The sequence below is a fragment of the Falco naumanni genome, chromosome 2, assembly GCF_017639655.2.
Source record: "Falco naumanni isolate bFalNau1 chromosome 2, bFalNau1.pat, whole genome shotgun sequence".
Classification (NCBI taxonomy): domain Eukaryota; kingdom Metazoa; phylum Chordata; class Aves; order Falconiformes; family Falconidae; genus Falco; species Falco naumanni.
In genome coordinates, this window is record NC_054055.1 from 83,888,644 (window position 1) to 83,909,700 (window position 21,057).

Genomic DNA, 21,057 nt, shown 5'->3' on the forward strand with positions numbered 1-21,057 from the left:
GGCAGGAGCCTTAAAATAGGCGCCGACCCCCTTGCGCTGCCTGCGCGCTGCCTAAACCGAAACGCACTACTGCCGTGCATGACTCAATATGTATTTTAAATCGGTTTAGCGATCTCGCTGGCGCATTGTGCTTAGCTTTATGGTTAAATGAAATGCCACACGTCCCGGGTAAAGGTCAAACTTCTTCTCTAATCCGCGGATCCGTGCGGCGGCTACTTAGTCTGCAGCTTCCTCCTCTGGTTTACAAAACGTGTCACTAGCGGTGATGCCGTGTGGAGATTGCAAAAAATAACTCATGGTGTTGTGTTTTTTGGTTTTTTTGTTTTGCTTTTAAAAAGCGCAGCCAAGCCTGTTCTTCAAACACTTGTCTAATATTAGATCGCTGACTGCTGCCAGAGCTTTATATGGTGCATTGTAAATGGTGCAGCAGTAGTGTCTTTAAGGTCTCCTTTCTATCCGTGGCACAGGTCGTTGTTTTTTATAAGTCGTAAATATGTAAGTCGGAGGTATATGATAAACGAGGTACCCAAACACATTCATAAGCAGCTGCCCGTATTTAAGCTTATAAATACCGTATGAGCGCTGCCCTTTAAATCAAGCGCTAGATGAACGCTTTGAGGGCTAATCGAAGTAGATCGCTACGAGTCCTCGATTGCTTCTCACTCCTCTCGCAGGGATTTTCACAAATCTAGAAATGATCCTTTCAGTGGCCTGGAACCGGGCGGTGACGGGGGGTGGGTAGGTGGGTGGGTGATGAAGGTGGCGGGGGGGGGATCAGAGGCGGGTAATTTATTGCATCGTTTTTTTGCCGAAAGGCCGGGTTGTTGCCGAAGCGCCTGCCTCCTCTTCGGTGCCACCGGCGCTCGCAGACTTTTTTTTTTTTTTTTTTTTTTTTTACCCCGCGCAGCCCTCCCCGCCGGCTGCCGTTGCGCTGCTGCTGCTGGCGCTGTGGCTTGTGTGCAGTGGAAACTGGCGGGCTGCCAGGCGGAGCTCGGAGGTGGAAAAGAGTAAAGGCGCCAAAAGGGAACTCGTGCGCCGCTGCAATTCTCCTCCCGCCCCGCTTCCTGGCTCGCTGCAGCCGCCGGCCCCGCCGGGCTTCCTCCACACCCCCCCCCGTCCCCCCCTTCCCACAGAGACTTTCACCTCGCACACCCGCCGCCGGGCACCCTGGGGCCGGGGGGTTGGGGGTGCGAGAGAAGGGTGCCTCCGGCCCGGCCAGCGCTGCCTTCCCCTCCTCTTTCCCCCGGAGGCACGGAGAAACGGCGTCTTCTCCTCCCCCCCCCCCCCCCCCCCCCCCCCCCCGCGGGCATCGGGTTTTTCTCGTTTCCACGCCAGGAGCGTGTTAACAAAACTTTGCTGCTGCTGGCGTCAATGGCTGCCAAAAGTCTGTTGACGTTGCGAGGGAGACCCAAACGTTTCCCTTTTTAATCAGCTGCCCGAGCGGCGCGGTGTGTGTCTCTGCCTGCCTCTGCGGCGCGGCGCGGGCAGAGCGGGGCGGTGGGTGTTCCCGGCACGGCACGGCGCGGCGCGGCACGGCGGGAGGCAGGTTAGTGCTTGCAGGCGCTTTTCACAACTGGTTTCACACGGCGGCATCGCTGCGGAGCCGCGTGTGCGTTGCACGTCTCCCCCTCCGTGCATCACCGTCTATATTTAGCCGCAAATGGCTTTATCGGCCAGACACCTCCCGGACGAAATGCCGTGCGCTCTCCGGCGGCCGAGCCCCGCTCCGCGTAGCGCAGCGGGGCCGGCGGGGGGGCTGCGGCGCCCTGGGGCGCGCTGACAACGGTTGGGGGGGCTCGTGGTGGCCCGGCGGGTGACGGGCGGGGAGGAGGAGCAAGAAGGAGGGAGACGTGTCCTCGCTTTCCTCCGTGAGCTCAGCCCGCCGTCGGGGTTGCACAACGGGGCCGGCTGCGTCCGCCCCCGCGGAAGCTGGGTATAAATAGGAGCGGTGCCCTCCCACACCCTGGGTTCCCCTCGGCAGTGCCGAGGGCTTACGGAGCTGCCGGCGTTTGGCCGAGCCGCAGGAGTCCCCTGCGAGCCGCCGGCTCCGACGGGTGGTCGCTTGCCGGGAGAGGGGAGGAGGAGGACGGAAGGGGCATGCGAAGAGTTAAAAAGTCTGCTGCTTGTTGCAATGAAATTATGGCTGGCAGTGGCGCCGCTGCTCGTTCAGCAGACCTCCACTTTCAAACAGTTCACAAGAAGTTCATCAGGGCGGTGATTACAGCTGCACACACGCGCGCACCCGGGGCAGTGGGTGCCGAGGGGCAGCTTTGGGGAAGGGGCTGGCAGCCGTGGGGGCGTGGGCTCTGACCCACCCGGACGGCCGCTGGGACATCCTACCGTGTCCTGTGCCCTGGCGGGCTTTGCCCTGCCTCTGGTAGTGGCGGCGGTGGTGGGACATGGGGCCTTCGGATTACCCGGTGTAGCTGTGGCTGTGGCAGGGGAAGCTCTCGGGGCCCCCCGTGCAACTTCAGCGTTTCGCTATCTGCACATGTCAGGGGATTGACGGGCTCTAATTCAGGCGCTGCGCCTTATCTTAATGATACACTTCCACCGAGGAAGCCGGGCGGGCGCAGGCCGCCCCTTGGAGGAGCAGCGTGGGTCGGCCACGTGCACCCCCGAGGGAAGGGGCATGGGGAGCGGGGCCGTGAGCCGCCAGGGCCTGTCTCCTCCAAGCCGGTGCCCGTCCCTCCGTGATGAGGCAGCGCACAGGGTGGCTACTAACCTTACATAAAACCCTAAATCACTCTCTCCATGCTGCTGCTGCCTCTATTGAAAACATTACGAGCGGCGCATCTGGAAACCAGTAAATCTGTCCAGAAACCGTCTTTCCAGTGAAATAACTCCTTTTGAATGATAGCGCGGTATCTAATCTCAGCGGATTTTTGTTTTCTTGCAGCGATTTTTGCAGACTTCATTAGGGAAAGCTAACTGTTCTGGAGAGAGGAGGGTCAACATGCCGTTTCATTAATATACATTTGTTCCAGACGTGGAGTTCTGCACAAAAGGCCTCTCTGAGGGGTGAAAAAAGTGTTGGGGAACAAGGCTTTCCTGCCATTTCAGTTCTTAAACCTCTCTGAACGTGTGTGAAGTATTGTGTTAAAGGCCCAGTCTGGGCTTCTTCCCCATTAAATGCCAAAGTGATCATTTGCATATTTTGTATCCTGACAAAGGAAATGAGTTTGCTGGGGAAGCTTGGATGCTTTGGGAGACGTTAGGCATTAAACTCCCAGTGGTCAGTCGCCCGTTACTGGCTGGTGTGTGTAAAAGGAGTATCATGCCTCCCGCTTAAAGGCTTCTATTTTTGTGAGAGAGGAAGAGCTGAGGGATATCCTGTGCATTAAAGGCTCCCCCTACTTATTAACCCAGCATTTAGCAGCAGGATGCAGGCTGAAGCTCAGTCAAAAGAAACGACTCAACCTCCGAAGAGCAATTAAAATCTTGCACTGGAATAAATCATGCGCCGCGATAATCCTGTTAATAAAACGCAGCTTGTCCTGACACTTCGTTCATGCAGCAAACTAGAATTTAACGTGAGCGGAGGTGGCGTTAGGCAAGGTAGAGGGGAGGAAAAGCCTTTTCCTCTCCGCTGCTGGACGCGAAAATGCGGTTACCTTTCACCTGCCTCTCCGGCTGCACACGGCGCCGATCCTCTTGGACTGCTAATACTTCTCCAGCGAGCCCGCTAATGATTTCTTTCCCTGGAGTGAGCAGGCATCATTGAATTACTGAAAGCACTCGCAGCAGCAGCAGCAGCAGCAGCAGCAGCAGCTCCGATGCAGAAGCCACCAGGGCTTCGAGCTTAATCAAATCAAGGGGTGGGGAGCTCGCCAACCCACTTACTATATTTAACCCCTTTCTCTAAGTTAGTCATGTGCAGATGCTAAAGGGGAGGTTTTTATTTAGATCCCTTCTGTAGCAGCGTCTCTTCAGTTTAAAGTCCTCGAGTGAAAGCTTTATCAGCAGCATAGCTAGTACACACGGTATGTGGCTGTTCTTGAGATGCACTCCTGCTCCTGTGTGTTCCTAATGCAGGGTTTTTGTGAGTGCCTGTGGGTAGTTTTCAATGTTCCCCCAAGCCATGGGGTCTCTCCTTGGTTCAGCCTAGGTGAGATGAAGGTTTGGGGACTTGGCTGGCTGAGTCATTTCTTGCAGAAATGATACGCAGTGAAGAAACTTTTATTTGTTGATAGCCTGGAATGATTCTTAATTTTCTGGATGCGCGCTGGGGAAAAGATTCATCTCCTCTGACCTATAAATGCCCTCAATTTGCTCCTTTATTGCAGGGTATCTCCCTTAGCGGTTAACGTAGGCAGCTCACTCCCCGCACCAATCCTGCATTCATTATTAATTACCCGGAGGGAGGCTGGCTGCTCCACCGTGTTGTTTGCACTTCCTCCTAGACAAATCTGCTCAACTTTTTCTTTCCTTTTTCTTTTTTAGTAGAATATAAAACTGTGAAGAAAAGTGACGATTTTTAAGAAGACGTCATGCTTTCTGCAACTCCCCTGTATGGCAACGTTCATAGCTGGATGAGCAATGAAAGGGTCCGCATGTGTGGAATTAATGAAGACAGGTAAATATTTAAGCTTCTGGCAAGTTAAACCACACTGTGATTCTGCAGCGTGAGGTCTTGAAGTTTGCTCGCTTCCCTAGTACGGGAGCAGATAGCTGCTGCCTTGCATCGAGATCAGCCCAGCTTGGAGGGAGGGCTGGGCAGGGGGATGGGGGAGAGCAAGAAACGAGATGTGCCTGAGAGTGGTGGAGCAGCCGCTGATTTACTATTTAACAGGCAACCTGGGTCAGTGAAGTGGGGATGCCCTTTAAAGAGATTGCTCCCCAAAGCAGCCTTTAAATGCGCTTTTACAATTAATTTATTATTTCCTATTTGTGAAGGGGAATTAAACCAAATAGTGCACTTGTTCTTGTGGTGACTCTCTGAGGCAGAGAGGCTCCTGCCTGCAACTTGGTGTTCCCTTTCTTCGGACCAACAGCTTGTCCTGTGAAATAGGAACAGTGGCCTTTCTGTCTCCTACAAGTTAATTTCTTTTCCTTCCCACGTTTTTTTCCTGCTGAATATCATTCATTCGATGATTAAAATTACAGTCTTTAATAATTCTCGATGGGGTGGCGCAGGCACTGGCTGGTGTTCTCTTCCCTTAAACCGCAGCTTTTTTAAAAAGCAAGACGACACTGAACAGAAGCTGCAGGTACGCCTGCAGTCCTCTGGGCCGATTTTGTGTGGTTTTAGTGTTTTTCTGTCTTCTCTTTGAGCCTGTGTTCTCCCCGTTGTGTGAAAAGCCTCTGAGAAGCTGCGGAAAGTTTTTGGTCTTTGCAGGGAATGTTATTTGCAAACATAAGCTGAAGGAAAATGGCCAAATGGTCTCACTTCACTTTTGCACTCTCCCTCCCCACTTTCCTCTCAGTTATTTAGGGATAATAATTTTACGTGCTACTCGCAGGAAAGGTGAATATGTTAAAAAAAACACATTAAAATCACATTTTTGCTTTAAAGTGATTATGTGCCTTTAAACACTTTGATTGAAAGGAGTTCTTTTGGGTAATGCTGAAACTTTCCTTCTGCTGCATGTCAGTGATTTTTATCCCTGGGATTTGAAATTTGGCGCTAAGGTATATTCTTTATCGGTGCTTTTTGTGATAACAAGTCCCAGTGCTGCAACACTGGTACAGCACAGATGTGCAGCTCCCTCTTTAGCATGGAACAGCTGACGTTTGTATGATATTAGCGTGTGTGTTTTAATTTTATCCTCAGCAGCGTTTATGGATTTTACATGAGCAGGGTATGGTTAAAATGGGATATTCTCTCCTTGGAAAAAGAAAATGGCAAGGGGTAAAAGAGAAGACCTTGACAAAAATCACTTGTGTGGGAAGAGGCTGCTCTAAGATTTGCTTGGTGTGTTTTTGGTGTCAAAACCTTTTATGCTTATTTTCAAATGGTCCTTGCTTTCTAAAGTAGTTGCTATATATGGGTACGCAGAAGGGTAAATATGCTATCATATGGGACTTCTCTAGGGGAATCAAAATATTGAGTAGGTACAGTCTTGTACTGATCTGAGATATGCAGGATGTTTTCAAAGAGTAAGCTTCTGTTTTTTCATAGGAAAATTCCCGTTAATGATGGTGATGCACCGAAAAGCAGACTGGAGTTGAGGGAAGAAAATCACCTGAATCACAGTGTGGTAAGAAGTTAATAGCTTCATGCTGTAGCTGAAACCGTGCCTGTCCTCCCCACCCTGACTCCTACCCCTGGGTCTTATTACATGATCCATTTGGAGAAATGATTAAAACACTTTTCGTTGCAGCTGTAGCTGGGCTTGGGCACATGCGAGTAGTTGCTGTGAAACAGTGAAATGGGGCTTTGTTTTATTTATCTTGTTAATCTTGTATAATCTTGTTGCTGACTTTGTGGTGTGTGTTTTTTATGATGTCATATTCTTTCTTTTGCTCTGTTATGAATGATGTCACACAGCATAACAGCATGTGTAGCAAAAAAAGTTCATGTGAGCGTTAAGTACATCAATGTTTCAGCAAAGTTGGTGGTTTTCTCCTTTGAGCATATGCGGGGAGCAGCAAGCGGGGAAGAAGTTTGTCGACAGACCTTTCTTCGTGCTGTGTCCTCGGACGCTTTGCCCCATGAATCATGTAACAGTGGCGAGCCCTGGAGCAGAGCTGCAGCGGAGGGCGAGGTCCTAGAGGAAGAGGAGGAGAGGCTCTCCATCCTTCTCTTCCCGCTCTCCATGCCACAGCCCACATCATCTTCATCTGGCAGGGCTGGGGCTGAGGAGCCGGTTGCCGCATGGGAGTGGTGCCACCAAGCATCATCTCTGGGCCACTTCTGCTTGGGCTGTGTGTCCTCAGGCCTTTGTTTCTAGCTGATGAGTTTTGGATGCAGAGAAATTTGTATTGCGGTTTCCAGTGATACATATTGCTCCGTAGGTTCCTGTTCTCCCATTTTCCAGTGCAGTCAGCCTCTGTATGTTTCCACAATGAACAGTGTGTTTGCATTGGTACTGTTTCTCTTCCAAAATGCTGATGTATCTGTAGCTTGTGCGGTAGTCATGTTAGTGAAATGTGAAAGTAACATACTTCTTGTTCTGTAAAGGTGGATGCAACAACAGCACATCGCATTGACAGTCTCGCAGCTCTGAGTATGGACAGGTCTGGACTCATGCGAGAAGGACTCAGAGTCCCCAGTAGTATTGTCTATTCCAGCTTGTGTGGACTCGGCTCGGAAAAATCACGGGATGCTACAAGTTCGATAGCAGGGCTTGGATTTACTCCTGAAAGAAATCCAGAGATACAGTTTAAGTCTAATCCCCCTGAAGCAGTAGAAAATGCAGCTGTCTCTGGAAAAGCCCCGAATGGCTTCAGTGCTATATACAAAACACCACCTGGAATACAAAAAAACTCTGTCCCAACAGGGGAGACACTGGGTTTGGACCGAGCTGCGGGTGACAGGCAGAGTCCTCTCGGTGTCAATGGTGCTAGTTACCTAAGGCTCCCCTGGGTAAACCCCTATATGGAGGGTGCGACACCCACCATATACCCTTTCCTTGATTCACCAAATAAGTATTCATTGAACATGTACAAGGCATTGCTACCTCAGCAGTCCACCTACAGCTTACCACAGCACCTGGCTTACTCGCCCGTATGTACAAATGGTGAACGTTTTTTGTACCTGCCTCCCTCCCACTATGTTGCCCCTCACATCCCTTCGTCGCTGGCGTCGCCCATGAGGCTCTCGACTGCTTCTGCTTCACCAGCAATCCCGCCTTTGGTGCACTGTCCGGATAAGAGCTTGTCGTGGAAAATGGGTGTCAGCCCTGGCAACCCCGTCGACGCGCATGCCTACCCCCACATCCAGAGCAGCAAGCAGCCCCGGGTCCCTTCTGCCAAGCCGGCCCCCACCAACATGCCAGCGGACCCCACGCTTCTACTGCCACACTCACCCCGGCCATCCCCCCGCCTCCCCCTGCCTGCGCAGGTCGGGGATGCCTACACTGATTTCCACAAACACTTTCCCAGGATCACCACCTCGCCCTCCTCTGCCGTTACCCTCCCAAAGCCCTATGTGAACGTCGGCGGTGAATTTCCACCCTCCCGCCTCTCCAACGGGAAACTTCCCAAGGGCAGTGACGCTGGGGAGGCACCTCTGCCGGCTGCCCCCCATGCGCGGAAAGCTGGCCATGACCGGAAAGACGGCAGGTCCCCCCCGCTCCTGGAAAAGCAGACCCCAACCAAAGATGTCACCGACAAACCGCTGGACTTGTCGGCAAAAGTTGTTGATGCAGAAACTGCTGGCAAGTCGGACCACGGTAAGAAAATGACGCCAACGGTGCTGGTGCACGGCAGAGCAGGAGCGGGGACGCACTTGCCCAGCAGCGACATCGTTCAGAAAGAAACCATTTCTCCTGGGAACAGCTGCCCCATCTACAGGCCTGAAATTATCAGCACGGCACCATCCTCCTGGATTGTTCCTGGTCCCAGCCCCAGCGAGGAGAGCGGGAAGAGTGTCCAGCTGAAAAACAAGGCACTGGACTGGGTGATCCCGCAGCAGCGGAGCTCCTCCTGCCCCAGGATGGGCGGCACGGAGGCGGTTGTTGGCAGTGTTTCAGGGACGGTGTCAGCAGGGGGGCGGCCGGCATCGGCGTCGCCAGCTCCCAATGCCAATGTGGATTGCGCCAAGATGGCCAGGAGCTCTGCGGAGAGCACCGCCTCGGTTATACAGCACGTTGGGCAGCCCGTTGCCACCCCTGCAAAACACAGCAGTAAGGTGGCCAAATCATGTGGCCAGGAAGCCAACTTCAAGGCGAGTGAGACCGCCCTGGCCTCCAGCCCCATCTTCCTGCCGCCCAATGAGGCGTTTCGCTCCCCACCTCTGCCCTATCCCAGGAGTTACCTCCCATACCCAGTGCCAGAGGGGATAGCTATCAGCCCTCTCTCCATCCACGGGAAAGGACATGTGTATCCGCACCCCGTCTTGCTGCCCAACGGCAGCCTCTACCCTGGCCACCTCGCTCCCAAACCTGGCCTCCCCTACAGCCTGCCAGCGGGGCGGGGGGAGTTCATGACCTACCAGGACGCGCTGGGGATGGGGATGGTGCACCCCATGCTGCTGCAGCATTCGGCTTTGGAGATCAATAAGGAGGAGAAGGCGGAAAGGAGGTCGCGGTCTCATGAGAGGGTCCGCTATGAGGACCCAGCTCTGCGGGGCCGGTTGCCAGAGCTCCTGGAGAGCAGTGGGAAGATGCCTTTCGAAGTACCCAGTGACAAGAGCATGAAGTTGCACCAGAACTCTGGCCACGGTAAAAACACGGCCAAAAGCGACAAACACCTCTTCCCGGATCTTCTGCGAGACGAGCAAGATGCTAAAAGCGAAGCAAACTTAACGAAAGCCAGCTTTGCTGCGGAAAGTAGTAATCAGGCTAATGACCCTACAAAGCACAAGGTAGAGCAGGCGTCGCAGCACAGAGATTTTATTGTAATGAGAGAGGAGTTTGGAAGAAATAATGATCTTCACGAAACCTATAATTTCAAGCAAGCCCAGAGTTCATCGGTGTTCGGCTTAAGGAAAGAGGATTTATCTGTGAGCCAGCCTAAAGAGAGAGTGACAGTCCAGCCTTCTCCTGCTTTCTTGGAAAGCACTCATGAGGGCGATGCTCCGGCTCTGGCTTTTGGCAAGGTGCAGGAGGACGCGAAGCCATTCTGCATGGGGACTGCGCCGCCAAGCATCGATGCCAGCCAGACCTATACCAAAGATGGAGCCGACGACACAGAATCTGCTGATGGTAAAATATTGAAACCCAAGCCATCTAAGTTGGCCAAGAGGATTGCAAACTCTGCTGGTTACGTAGGTGATCGATTCAAGTGTGTGACGACTGAACTGTATGCAGACTCCAGCCAGCTCAGCCGGGAGCAGCGGGCATTGCAGGTGAGTCCGCGCGGTCCAACGACTGCCGCGCTTTTTGTCGTTATTTCTCTGTTGCAAGTCGCAGTCAAGTTTTAAAAAGTTGAGAGAAGCAACGCAGGTGGGGAGATCAGAAATTTTTTTGCTTGGGCGTACTCTCCAGAAACGGTTTTAAATAGCAAAGTAAGTTTGTTAACGAGTGAGGCGATGTAAAGAATAGTATGTATGGCTTTTACGTATGTACACGGTAGTATAAGCTTTGAAGGGCTTTTACTAAGATTGATAAAAATGTTAATGTACATATGAAATGTTTGTGCAGTTACAGAGGGGAGTCGGACAGGCATGCATGTTACCTTGGTGCTAGCAATGGCTGTAATTTCTCAGCTGGCCTGTAGTGCCAGCTAGCAAAGTGTACCCAGAAGTTGTGATTAGTATGCCAAACATGCCGTTTGATGGAGAGGAGTTGCAGCCATGTATTAGCGGGTCTCAGGCAACGTTTACGCCAAGCGAACGCGTAGGAAAGAGTAGGAGTGGTATTGAGGTTGATGCTGAGGGATGACAGACAGATACTGTATAGGAATATCCGTAAGGTATTTTACTTTTAATGAAGGGATGAGTTAAGCCAAATTGTTTTGCATTGTTAAGAAAAGAATTGGTTTATGCTTATAAAAATGGATGAAATTATCTAAATGATCCATTGAGTGCCCATTTTAATTACATAGATGGAAGGATTACAAGAGGACAGTATTTTATGTCTACCTGCTGCTTACTGTGAGGTCAGTTCTTCAAATTTTTATTACTAGACTCTTACATAAACCTTTGAGTTAAATTTCATTTCCAAATACACAAAGGGAAGTTTGTGGGCCATGGTCGTCTTTATTCATTGTACGGTTTTGTGTTTTGTTTTTTTCTTTTTGTTTTTGTTTTTGTCTCTTTTTACCTCCAAAATGGAATGTTTTTGTTTTATATACAGTATACATTTATATATATCTTATATATATATATACACACACATTTATATATGCAAGAATTGTGTAGCTATTTGCATATAGATGCTAGAACACTGTTTTACAAGTCAGGTGTGTTAAACTCCTACCCTAGCTATCTATCTGAAACCTTGGTTTTGAGCCGATTTTTCTTTGGAAATGCTTTCATATAAGGTAAGGTAAATGAAGTAGCTTTTATCGCAAGACTTTTTTTTTCATATCAATTCTCTTTCTAGCGTGCAATGATGCGCTTCTCAGAGTTGGAGATGAAAGAGAGAGAAGGCCAAACAGCTACCAAAGACTCAGAGGTCTGCAGATTCAGCCAGGCAGACTGGGAAAACTTGAAAGGAAACAGTGAAAAGAAGCCAAAGTCTGTCGCTCTGGAAGATGCCATTGCTGACCAAAATGACAATGACAGATGTAAGCAAATTTAGATGGCTTTCTGAAGTGCGTGTGTGTCTCTGTGCCACGGTAGCTTGCAGCAAAGCTGCACAGGCACCATAATCTTCATGTTCTCACAGTATTGCTGGTTAAAGTCACTGGCCTCAGCCTCTGCATGTATGGAGCTGCCACGACTGGTGGTCTTTGTGCTTGTTTTGGGGTCTGCAAGTTACTGGTTACTGTTGTACCTGCTTTGCAGGAGGTAGTTAACTCTCACTGAAGTTACTGCAATAAAGGGATCATGCTTTTAATTGATGGGGTACCACATCAACCAGTGAAAGCAAAAGTCCAAGGTTATATTTTAAATGGAGAAAGGAGGTGGGGGAAGAGAGAGAGGCAAGGAGTTCAGCTTCCTGAAGTTGCTGTAGCGCTGGCAGGTGCCAACATTGCAGCTTTCAGGCAAAGCAAGGATGGAGGACAGAAGGGTGATGGGGAGTGGAAAAGGACATGATCTGCCAGTCTGGCTTCTCTGTAAAAGCTGGCTGCAAACTCCAAACGATGAGAAGCTAGTTTGCCTGCATGACTTCTTACTGCAGTGGTTGGGGGGTGGGGGGTGAGGCTTGCTGGCACCGGTCCTCACAGGCAGGCAGGGAGCTGTGAAATTCCCCATGGGGCTGGCTGCTCCCGCTAGGCTGTGTCAAAAAGGTGTCAGAGGACTATGGGAAATGTATGCGAGCCACATTGTCCTAAAACCAAGATAAATAAATAAATGGTATTAGGGTGTTTTTAATGTATGTGAGAAAAGTCACTTTTTGTTTTGAAACTCTTGGTAAGCATGTAGCTTCCATCAATTTCCCAGTATTTTTTTTTCTTGTATAATTAAGGACTGGATCAGCTCCTCCTTCTGCTGCTTTCTTTTGAACAACTTAAAAAAAATGGTGCTGAAAGTGTTGCAAAACAAGAAGAAACACACTGTAGAGTGCATTCATGTGTGTGTGCACGTGCGCATGCACTGTGTAACTGGGTGGTTAAGTGTGCTCTTCTGCAGGTGGAAATTCATGAGGAGGGCTAGTAAAAAATTTTGTTCGGGCAATGTAATAACTTTGAATTATTGTTTTGGTCTTTGGTTAATGCTTTTGGGCAGAAAGCATGCTGGTCAATTGTACTTGCTTGGTTACTCACCTAAATCAAGTTACTGTGGTATTGCTGTCACTGAAATAACAGCCTCAACAGAAATCGGCCTGGCAAAACAGCAAGGGGAAGTTTTAATTGTGAAAGTGGAGGAGGTAGGGAGAGGCAGGCTGAGTCCTTGGAAGCTGAGTGGGCTTTCCCTTCTCCAGGTTGTACTGAAGCAGCTCTGGGGAGGAAGGCACTGCCTTTGCGGTCCCCATGCTGAAGCCGAGAGCTTGGCAGGCTGCCACCCTGGCGCTCCCCTTGCAGCCCCCCTTGCTCTTCAGAGGGCTCAGGGTGCCCTGGTGATGTCCTCTGCTAATCCTGCCCTAAAGAGCAACGGAAAGCATAAAGAGCAGCGGAAAGCGTAGAGCAGCGGAAAGAGCATCGGGTTGTTCTGGCTGCGGGGCAAGACAAGTCCGTGGGGCGGGTGGGGGAGTGGGGGGAGGGGTGGTGGTGGTCTGCAGGGTCAGGCATGGGCACAGGGGAGGGAGCGTGTCCTGGTGTCCTGGTTTAACTGAAACCAGGACAGAGGGAGAAGAGGCATGGGGCATGCTGCTCGGGGTGGGGGGTGGGGGGCTGCGGGGAGGGAGGAAAAGTAAGCGTTAGAGCACCCTTGTTTGCTGAAACACCCCCCCCTCCCATCCTTGCCAGAGGCTGATGATAACGATGCGTCCTTACAGTCATTGTTTAGTGAGGTCTCTGGCACTTGCATCTGCTGGTTAAAATGTGTTTGAGACTATTAAATAACTGTTGGAAGCAGGGGAAGTATGTTCAGTCTTATGTTAGTTCGTTCCTCTCCTCTACTAATTAGCGCTGACTTAACAGGCTACTTCAGAGTTTGGCTGAGTGTCTAAACTCCTAAAAGCACAGATCTGTTCTGTGGAGGGAGCTCCTCTTCTGTATGCTTGCCTCTACGGCAGCAAATACTTACTGGTAGAGATTCAGGTCTCGGTAAAAGGTTTTTATCATGGTGGTTCACCTCCTGCCCCTTGGGATAGCAGCTGATAAATCAGGAAGAAGAGTTTCACACTTCTTGAATGCCTCTGCTGTCATGGCTTGGGCTCTGGTGGGGCTTGAGCTGCCAGAGGTCTTGGTGTATCTTTTGCCAAGTGACTAGCAAAGGGGCAATGTGCTCTGCCTGCTCTTCCCCTTTGTTTATCACCAGCAAGATCCGGGGCTACTTATCTCTTGCCTTCCCTTTCCCTCCGGTTTCTAACCACAGTGCTGGCTTTAAAGCTCTCGAATGGGAACTAGCTGATGGTTTGCAACCTCTTCTGTTTTCCTTTCTGCCTCCTGGAAAAGATTTTGTTGCTGAAAAGATGTTTTACCTTGTTTTATGTAGAGTTTGTCCAGTGCTGGCTAAAAGCAAATGGCACACCTTTCCATGTGTGAGAAGGGAATTTAGGAGTAAAACTGGCAAGCTGTTAGATGTGACGCTGGCTGGGAGGACTTCACCTGCCCGGTGTCAGCAGGGAAGAGGAAAACCACAACCAAAACTGTGATTGTGGCATGGAGCCGGCTGGCAGGGCTCCTCTGCTGGTGCCTGGGCGTGCGTGGAGCACAGGAGCTGATGGGGGCTCTAGCAGCTGCTTGCCCCCCGGCTCCTCTAAATCTACCGGTGTGACTACAGCAACAAAAGGCTAAATAGCACAGGCGGGTGATGCTTACAGAGGCATCTGATAGGATGTAAACTCCCTTTTTTTAGCTTGCCCTGGGACTTGATCATTTTCCTAGCTGTGTAGCATGTGTATGGGCTTTTTTGGAAGCAAACAACGGAGGCATGATACCTGATTCCTTAAACTTCTCCTCTGACTTGGCAGTGCCGTACCGGGTGTCTTCTTAAGCTTCGTCGTGCCTTCTGGAGAAGGATAAGATGTGGGGGTTTGTTTTTGCTTTGTTTTTTTATAAAGATCTGATTTAAGAGAGGTAGCCGTGTTAGCTAATTAATGAGCAATTAAAGCCAAGGAGTGAAGTAGAAGTGCTTTAATTCTCTCCCATCTTGTTTGGGTTTTGCCGGGCATTCTGAGAGCAGCCGCGAAGCTGCTTTGTTGCCAAGGTGACTTGTAAATGTTGCTGAGGCGATGCTGCTCCGGTGCATTTCCATAGCACAAACATCATAAATTATGGGATGCATATGTCATGAGTCATAGGATTGTTCAGAGATCAAGTGATTTAAGCTATTGGCACGGACACGCACATCAATATGGGCATGTGATGATCGCATGTCCGTTCCATAACAAAGGTTTTCTAGTGGTACTGAAAATCATATCCGAGTGTGAAAGATTGAATATATTCTACAAGCTGTGAATTTCTTGATGAGGGAATGTGATTTTACCTGTTTATGTAATTTTCTACGAGGAAGATACTGTCCATTTAAGCCTTAGCTGGGAAAAATAAAAGCTGATATGTTAAAAGCGTGATCTAAAAGCATGAGGTAATGGGGAAAAAGTTAAAGTAGTTTCTGTGTGTGAAAGTAAAGTGTGTAATGTGCCAAAGCCTTTGGAGCAGATACTCAGCATCAGAGTGAGGTGCTGGCATCCCTTTGCATGGTAATCCCCTGCTTTTCTTTTCTCACTGGGCTGTGTGTATACCTGAACAAATGAAAGATGGAAACAGTAAACATGTCCTTTGCCCTGGTCAGTTATTACCTTCTTGCCACGGGACGTAGGGCAAAAAAAAAGGGGGAAAACCCAAAAGTCTGTGCAGGGAGAATGGTGTTTGTTTGTGTAGTGTGGTAGGCTTAGGCAGAACTTGGCATTTCCACACAAATGTGGAAAGCTCCCAAGCAGAGTAGTTGGAGAGAAAAATTAAATCAGCTGTGTTTCCTCTGCCCGATATGGGATACTCAGGATCGGGTGTTGAAGGTGACTTACGGCATTTCTTACTCTTGTGATCTCTATGCCGAATACTGGGTTTTAGCATTTGGGTTGTCATTCCTGTCCTCCGATGAATAAAGGGTACTTTGCGTAAGTGAGTGCAATGAGAGGTTGCTTCAGGGAAGAGGAAAGGCTGTTTTTTAGCTGCCATGTTATTTGAACAAAAGAATCGCAGCTTAAACACTGAGATATGTTTCCTTGTTTGCCTCACGTGGGAGGGCCTGGTCTCAAGCAGCTGAAAGCGACGGGAAAATGGAAAAATGAAGGAAAGTTTTTTTGGGTAGCGTGTTTGTGCGTGCAACTATTTCTTGTGAGATTGTAACCTGTGCACTAAGAAGATACTGCTTCAGGCAGAAACACTATGTGAAGAAGCATCTTCTTAATTTTTCCTTGTTTCTAGTTTGGTAGGACAGTGAGAAGTACTTGGAGAGCTGTTGATGCTGGTTCTCACCACTGGTGTGAGACTGGCAGATGCTGGAGGCTTGAGGAAGAGGCACGTTTAAGAGTTTAATCTCCTTACTCATAGAGGTGTGTTGCTATGAGAACTCGGCATTTATCGTGTGTTCCTGGCTACCTCATCACTGTTTGAATAATGATGATACGAAAACTCCCAAGTATTTTGTTGCTGTTTTCTTCCTTGGGCAGAGGAAAGGGTGTTGTAGATACACGGCAGGAGGGAACAAAAGCAAATAAAGTCTCCTTGTCCTTGTTGGGCCTGCACGATATGCTTATGTTGCTGTGCTTCATGTTGCCATTTATATCTTAATTTGGGGAGACACTGCGTCTGATCCAGGTTGCTTGCAAAACAGTTTGAGGACAGAGTGGAATCCGGTGGTAAAATATTAAGTAGAGCCTGTGCTCTGTGAGGCAGTTGCCACTGTGCCAAGGGGAAAAACCTCTGAGCGTGTGATGTGTCTGTGCAAGCTGCGTAGAGAGCCTGACAGCCTGTGGGGTATGCTGTGTCCCGAAGAGCAACTGACCTTTGTTCTTTTGTGGTGAAAATCTGGCTGTAGAAGAGACGGGGAGTATTGGCAGTGGAGCAGATAGGCAAGGACGCGTCCCGTGCAGCTCCTGGCTTTGTCGTGTCTGTCCTCCTGTGTCGATGCAGGATGATTACACAACCTGGATTAACGTGTGGAGTTGTCGCTCCTCTAATGGTTTTAACTGCATCTAGCAGGATGGATTTCAGAGACGTCTGTGCAGCGGGGAAGTTCTTGAGAAGGGATTTCTGGCTCGGCGGCCGAGGAGACCTAGCTCTGGTCGGCAGAGGGGTCCCACTTGGATGTGACTGGAGAGTGGAGGCAAAGGTGTCGCAGAGACGCTGGCAGCAAGGGCTTTTTGGACAAACTTCAGTAGGTGTGTGCTGTTCTCCTTGGCATGTGGAGCCCCGGAGAAATGCCAACAGTGACAAGCTGTTAGCAAGGTTACAGCACATGTATCTCTCTTCCTGTTTATTTTTTAACATGGATGGTCTGAGCGAGCAGTACTCGGCATCCCTGTGCCTAGTGCTTGCAGATAGAGAAGGAATTAATCTGTGGTGGATTGCTTTCAGTGGTGGCAGGCTGGAATTAGCTTGCTGTGTTTTGCAAGCCCGAAAGATTAAGCCCATCAGTGCCTCCCCCCCCACCCCCTGCTTCTTCCTCTGACCCTGCAAAAGCTTCTCTGGGAATTGGTCAGGATGTGCCTGCCTTTTCTCAGGCCAGACAGTGTTAGGAGCAGGAAAGCTGTCCTGATCTAGCAACTCTCGGCGTGAACCACAGTGTGTAGCTGCTGGTACTGCTGGAGGCACGAAGGCTAGTAACAGCGGGAGCGTGGCAGGGTGCCCTTACCTGATCTGTTCACAGGGAAACAGACCATATATGTGTAATGTTTCCTTATGAAAGGGGAAAAAATAGCAGATTGCATTAAAAATGTAAAATGAAATCTGATAGAAGCTATTTCTAAAGTGATACTTACAACGTGGCTGGTCTAGCTTCTTTTCTGCTGTGTGAAACAGGACTGTTGGTGCTGTTGGTGTGGTTATAGGGTACAGCTGTTAGGCAGCATCTTCATACCAGATGTGCAAGCATGGGGTGTTGCCAGATTCATTCTGATTGAGGGGGACACTGGCGATTTAGAGGCATAGTAAGCTGAGATACCTGGTTTTTGGAACATGTCAGCATTGCTGGCTGGAAGAAGCGTGACAAACTGCATTTGAAAGTCTTGAAGGAAACAGGTGTTGGCCAGACAGTCTTGTGGAGAGGGAGCATCGCCAAATAGCAGAATGGCCGGAGTGTCCCACTTGCCTGGAAAAAGTCAACTTTTGTTTTGATTTTTCTTGGCCAGATATCTTCTGCTGTTTTATAAAACAGCCCTGCAGGCAGCTTCCCAAGCAGTGTAAAAATGATGCTGGGGTGTCTTCTGGTGCCTGCAAACATCTCCAGAACTCTAGGTGCTACTTGGAGCCATTTCCAAGTTGCGATGAAGAAAAATCTCAGCCTAAGAAAAACCTTTCCAGAGAGTTTTTTTTCCCCCTCAGCTTTCCATTGCTGACAACAGATATTTCAAGGATGGTTGTGAAACCAGAAGGTGTTGGCAGAGCTGTAGGAAGGTACTCTCAAGATAAGGTGGGATAGAGTTGGGTGTACATCTACATCCAGGGGCTGCCAGTGCCTGGATGCTGCTGTGTTTGGTCTTGCAGGGGAGAGGGGGCTGGAGGGGAGCAACGTCTGCCCTGACGAGGGGGAAGAGCAGAAACTGAGGGCCAGGCTGTACCGGGGAGGAGGCTGAGTAAGGACAGGGAGGATCAAGGGGAGGGGAGGGAAGGGAAACGAGCTGTCAGGGGTTCAGGTAGGAAACCAGCAGAGGTATTTGCAGGAAAGAAAGGGGGAGGAAGAGGAAAACGGACAGTGAGCTGTGCGGAAGTAGGACAGAGCATACAGACAGTTCGCTGAACAGTGGCAGACGTGCAGAAAGAGTATCGGTCAGCCAGGAGAGCTAAAACATGTGGGAAAAGCAACTTGCTTGTCAGAAGTATAAATAGGAAGCTGATTAACCTGTGTTGCTGTTTGTACTGCATGACTGCCTAACTGTGCCTCGGCTAGTCTGGTTAAGCCCAAGAAAAAATACCTATTCAGGATGATGATGAAGTGTAATTTTAAGTCAGGCATCCATTTAAAATTGCTGAAGCTGTCTCTTGAGTTCAGGGGAACACTGTTGGAGAGGGGAAGCTGAAGTTAGGGTGAGTATGGCAACGTGGGTGTTTTTGTGGCTGATTTGTTCGGAGTAGTTTCTAGTGAGCTTTTCAAAGCTCACCTGCTCGCTGCTGCTGGAAATACTCCCTGAAAAAAGTGAGGCCTTTTTTAAAAGCAGGTGACGAAGATCATGTGACATACAGTGACTGGCTGGTTACTTGCAGTGAGGAAGCCTTTTTATAACCTTGGATTCAAGTAGTGCTTTTTGCAAAATATCACAGCTATTCTTAGTGGTATTCCCGTGTATGTGTGTGCGTGCTCTGTATCCCATTTATATCTCCAGAAGAAGGGATGAATGCTTTTAAGTCAGACTGTGCAATTCGATGGGAGAAGTTAGGGAAGGATTAGGAATTAGCGGAAAGCTAATACTTTATTATCATCAGAAGGTATTTTTGAAAACAAATTCATTGCAAAGTGGAGCTTGGGTTATTGCCATGGTTTTAGGGGGTGAGGTTGCTTTCTCAAAAGGGTCTGTGCTTTTGATATCTAAAGATATTTCTTTATTTTAAAAAGTGCATTGTGATGTTCCTATGGATACAAGTATTGTGAATATTTTACTTATTAAATTGATGTAAAACCAACATAAAGCTTCACGCTTTTGGGGGTTTTCTACTTAACTGTGGAGAAAACTGTTGCCCTAGGCTGACCAGATGAAAATTGTTTCAAAGTACAGTGCTGTATTTATTTGCATGCCTCATGAGCCATAAGTCATGATGGAGATGACATTGAAGAGATCAGAGAGCATAACTTTCTCACAATTAATTGTTTTGTATTTATTAGGTCTTGTGGTGTTTGTTTTTTTTTAATTTTTAGGTAACTTTACTAGTACGGAAAACAACCAAGGTCACTTTCTTGAAACTCCCGAGGAAAAAGATCTCTCAAATGAGAAATGTTATTTAGAGAGACATTCTATATATGAAAAAGCGGAAGATCAGCCAACAGAAGATATTGGCCAACATCCATGTCCACGTCTGGACAGGAAGCGTAAACACTCTGGTGAGAGAGTGCAAAATGATGGCAGCCAAAATGAAAGCTTTGTGGATGAACTGCAGGATGAACTTATATCAAAAGCAAAAAAGAAGAAGAACTCCAAAGGTAAGTCAGCATTTTGCTTTGGTCTGTCTCAAGGAATGTCTTGTGAAAGGAACGTCCCTTTGGCTTAATGTGTTTCCATTTTTGAACTTGATAGTTACTAATGTGAGCACTGTCATTTCACTTAAAATTATATATATGTATATATATGCATGTATATATATGTGTGTGTATATATATGTATATATAAAAAACTTGGTATATAAGGGTAAAGCACTAGTCGTTGGACGCTTGTAGCCACAGCAGTGCAAGTTACTGTAGTGCATGTAACCCTTAATAAGCAAACCTTTAAAATGCATAGTGTGGTGGTAAAGCTGAGACTATATGCCCCGAAAGTGAAATGTAGCTTTTGTTTTAAGTTGAGGGGGCTTTTTGATTAATTTTTAGTTATTTTTCCATTAGATGACTGGCCTGAGAGGGAAATGACAAACAATTCCTCTAACCACTTAGAAGAGCCCAATTGTAATGAGGTGACCAACCTGAAGGTGTGCATTGAATTAACAGGGCTCCATCCCAAAAAGCAGCGTCACCTGCAGCATCTTAGGGAACTATGGGAGCAGCAGGTGTCACCAGAGAGATCCCCGTCCGGCAAGTTGGGCCGGCAAAGCAGGAAAGATTTAGCTGAGGCTGTTCAGCCAGAGGCCACTGCAAAGGTCAAAGACTTCACAGAAGAAAGGCACACCAAGAAAAGGTCAGAGGCCAAAAGCAATAGAAGTTGGTCTGAAGAGTCCCTCAAAACAAGTGACAATGAACAAGGTATGCAGAGACTACTAGGGAAACCAGCCGGCTTTAGCATTTACAGTGACGCATGCTGCCACCAATGTTAAGGAATTGTCGAGAGTTTGTTTTTATTTTTTTTTTAAGAATTATATATATATATATATTTCTGTAGATGTCCATTTGTATAAGGACTAACACGTCCTCTTTAAGAACTGCCCTGTAGCTGATATTTGGCAGACAAGAAAATGTGTTTGTGTATGTGTGTGTAACTATGTGTTTGTGTGTGCGTGCGTGTGTGTGTTTTGGCTTTAAATACTCTTTCATAGATAATGTGAAGATGAAGTTTATGTCTCTAGAGGAGAGCTGGGGGGGCGTACAGCGCAGTCATGCTTCTGGGTGTGAGGGGAAACAAACAGGCTGCTAGTTGGTGTAAGTGTGTTTAACCACACATGGGACTGGAGGGGCTGTGACCCTCTGAAACAGTGTCAGCACAGCACAGCTAGCAGCTCTCGATCATGGGAACCCAACTCCTCCAGCACCCTCAGCACTGCTGGGTTTCCCTGCCTTTCCCAGTGCATATGCTTAAGAGCAAAGCTCATCCTCTTCTTGAAGAGGATGCCTTGCTGGTTTGTCACAGGCATGTCCTGTAAACCCCTGTTGCCCCCACT

At 48.6% G+C, this 21,057-nt stretch overlaps 1 protein-coding gene across 10 annotated transcripts in view; it reads left to right on the top strand.

Moving 5' to 3' along the window:
- The window catches only part of BCOR (BCL6 corepressor), a 79,619-nt gene that overhangs the window by 35,138 nt on the left and 23,424 nt on the right, over positions 1–21,057 (top strand). For 3 of the 10 annotated variants that reach the window (XM_040585319.1, XM_040585322.1, XM_040585320.1), the window contains exons 2-8: positions 4,447–4,576; positions 6,122–6,200; positions 7,124–9,952; positions 10,651–10,704; positions 11,151–11,334; positions 19,391–19,672; positions 20,072–20,425. In XM_040585319.1, coding sequence (XP_040441253.1) covers positions 4,491–4,576; positions 6,122–6,200; positions 7,124–9,952; positions 10,651–10,704; positions 11,151–11,334; positions 19,391–19,672; positions 20,072–20,425 — 3,868 coding nt within the window. In that variant the 5' untranslated portion in view covers positions 4,447–4,490. Of the gene's footprint in view, positions 1–4,443; positions 4,577–6,121; positions 6,201–7,123; positions 9,953–10,650; positions 10,705–11,150; positions 11,335–19,390; positions 19,673–20,071; positions 20,426–21,057 lie in introns of all 10 variants that reach the window. The other 7 variants (XM_040585323.1, XM_040585321.1, XM_040585326.1 and 4 more) reach the window with 6 other exon arrangements.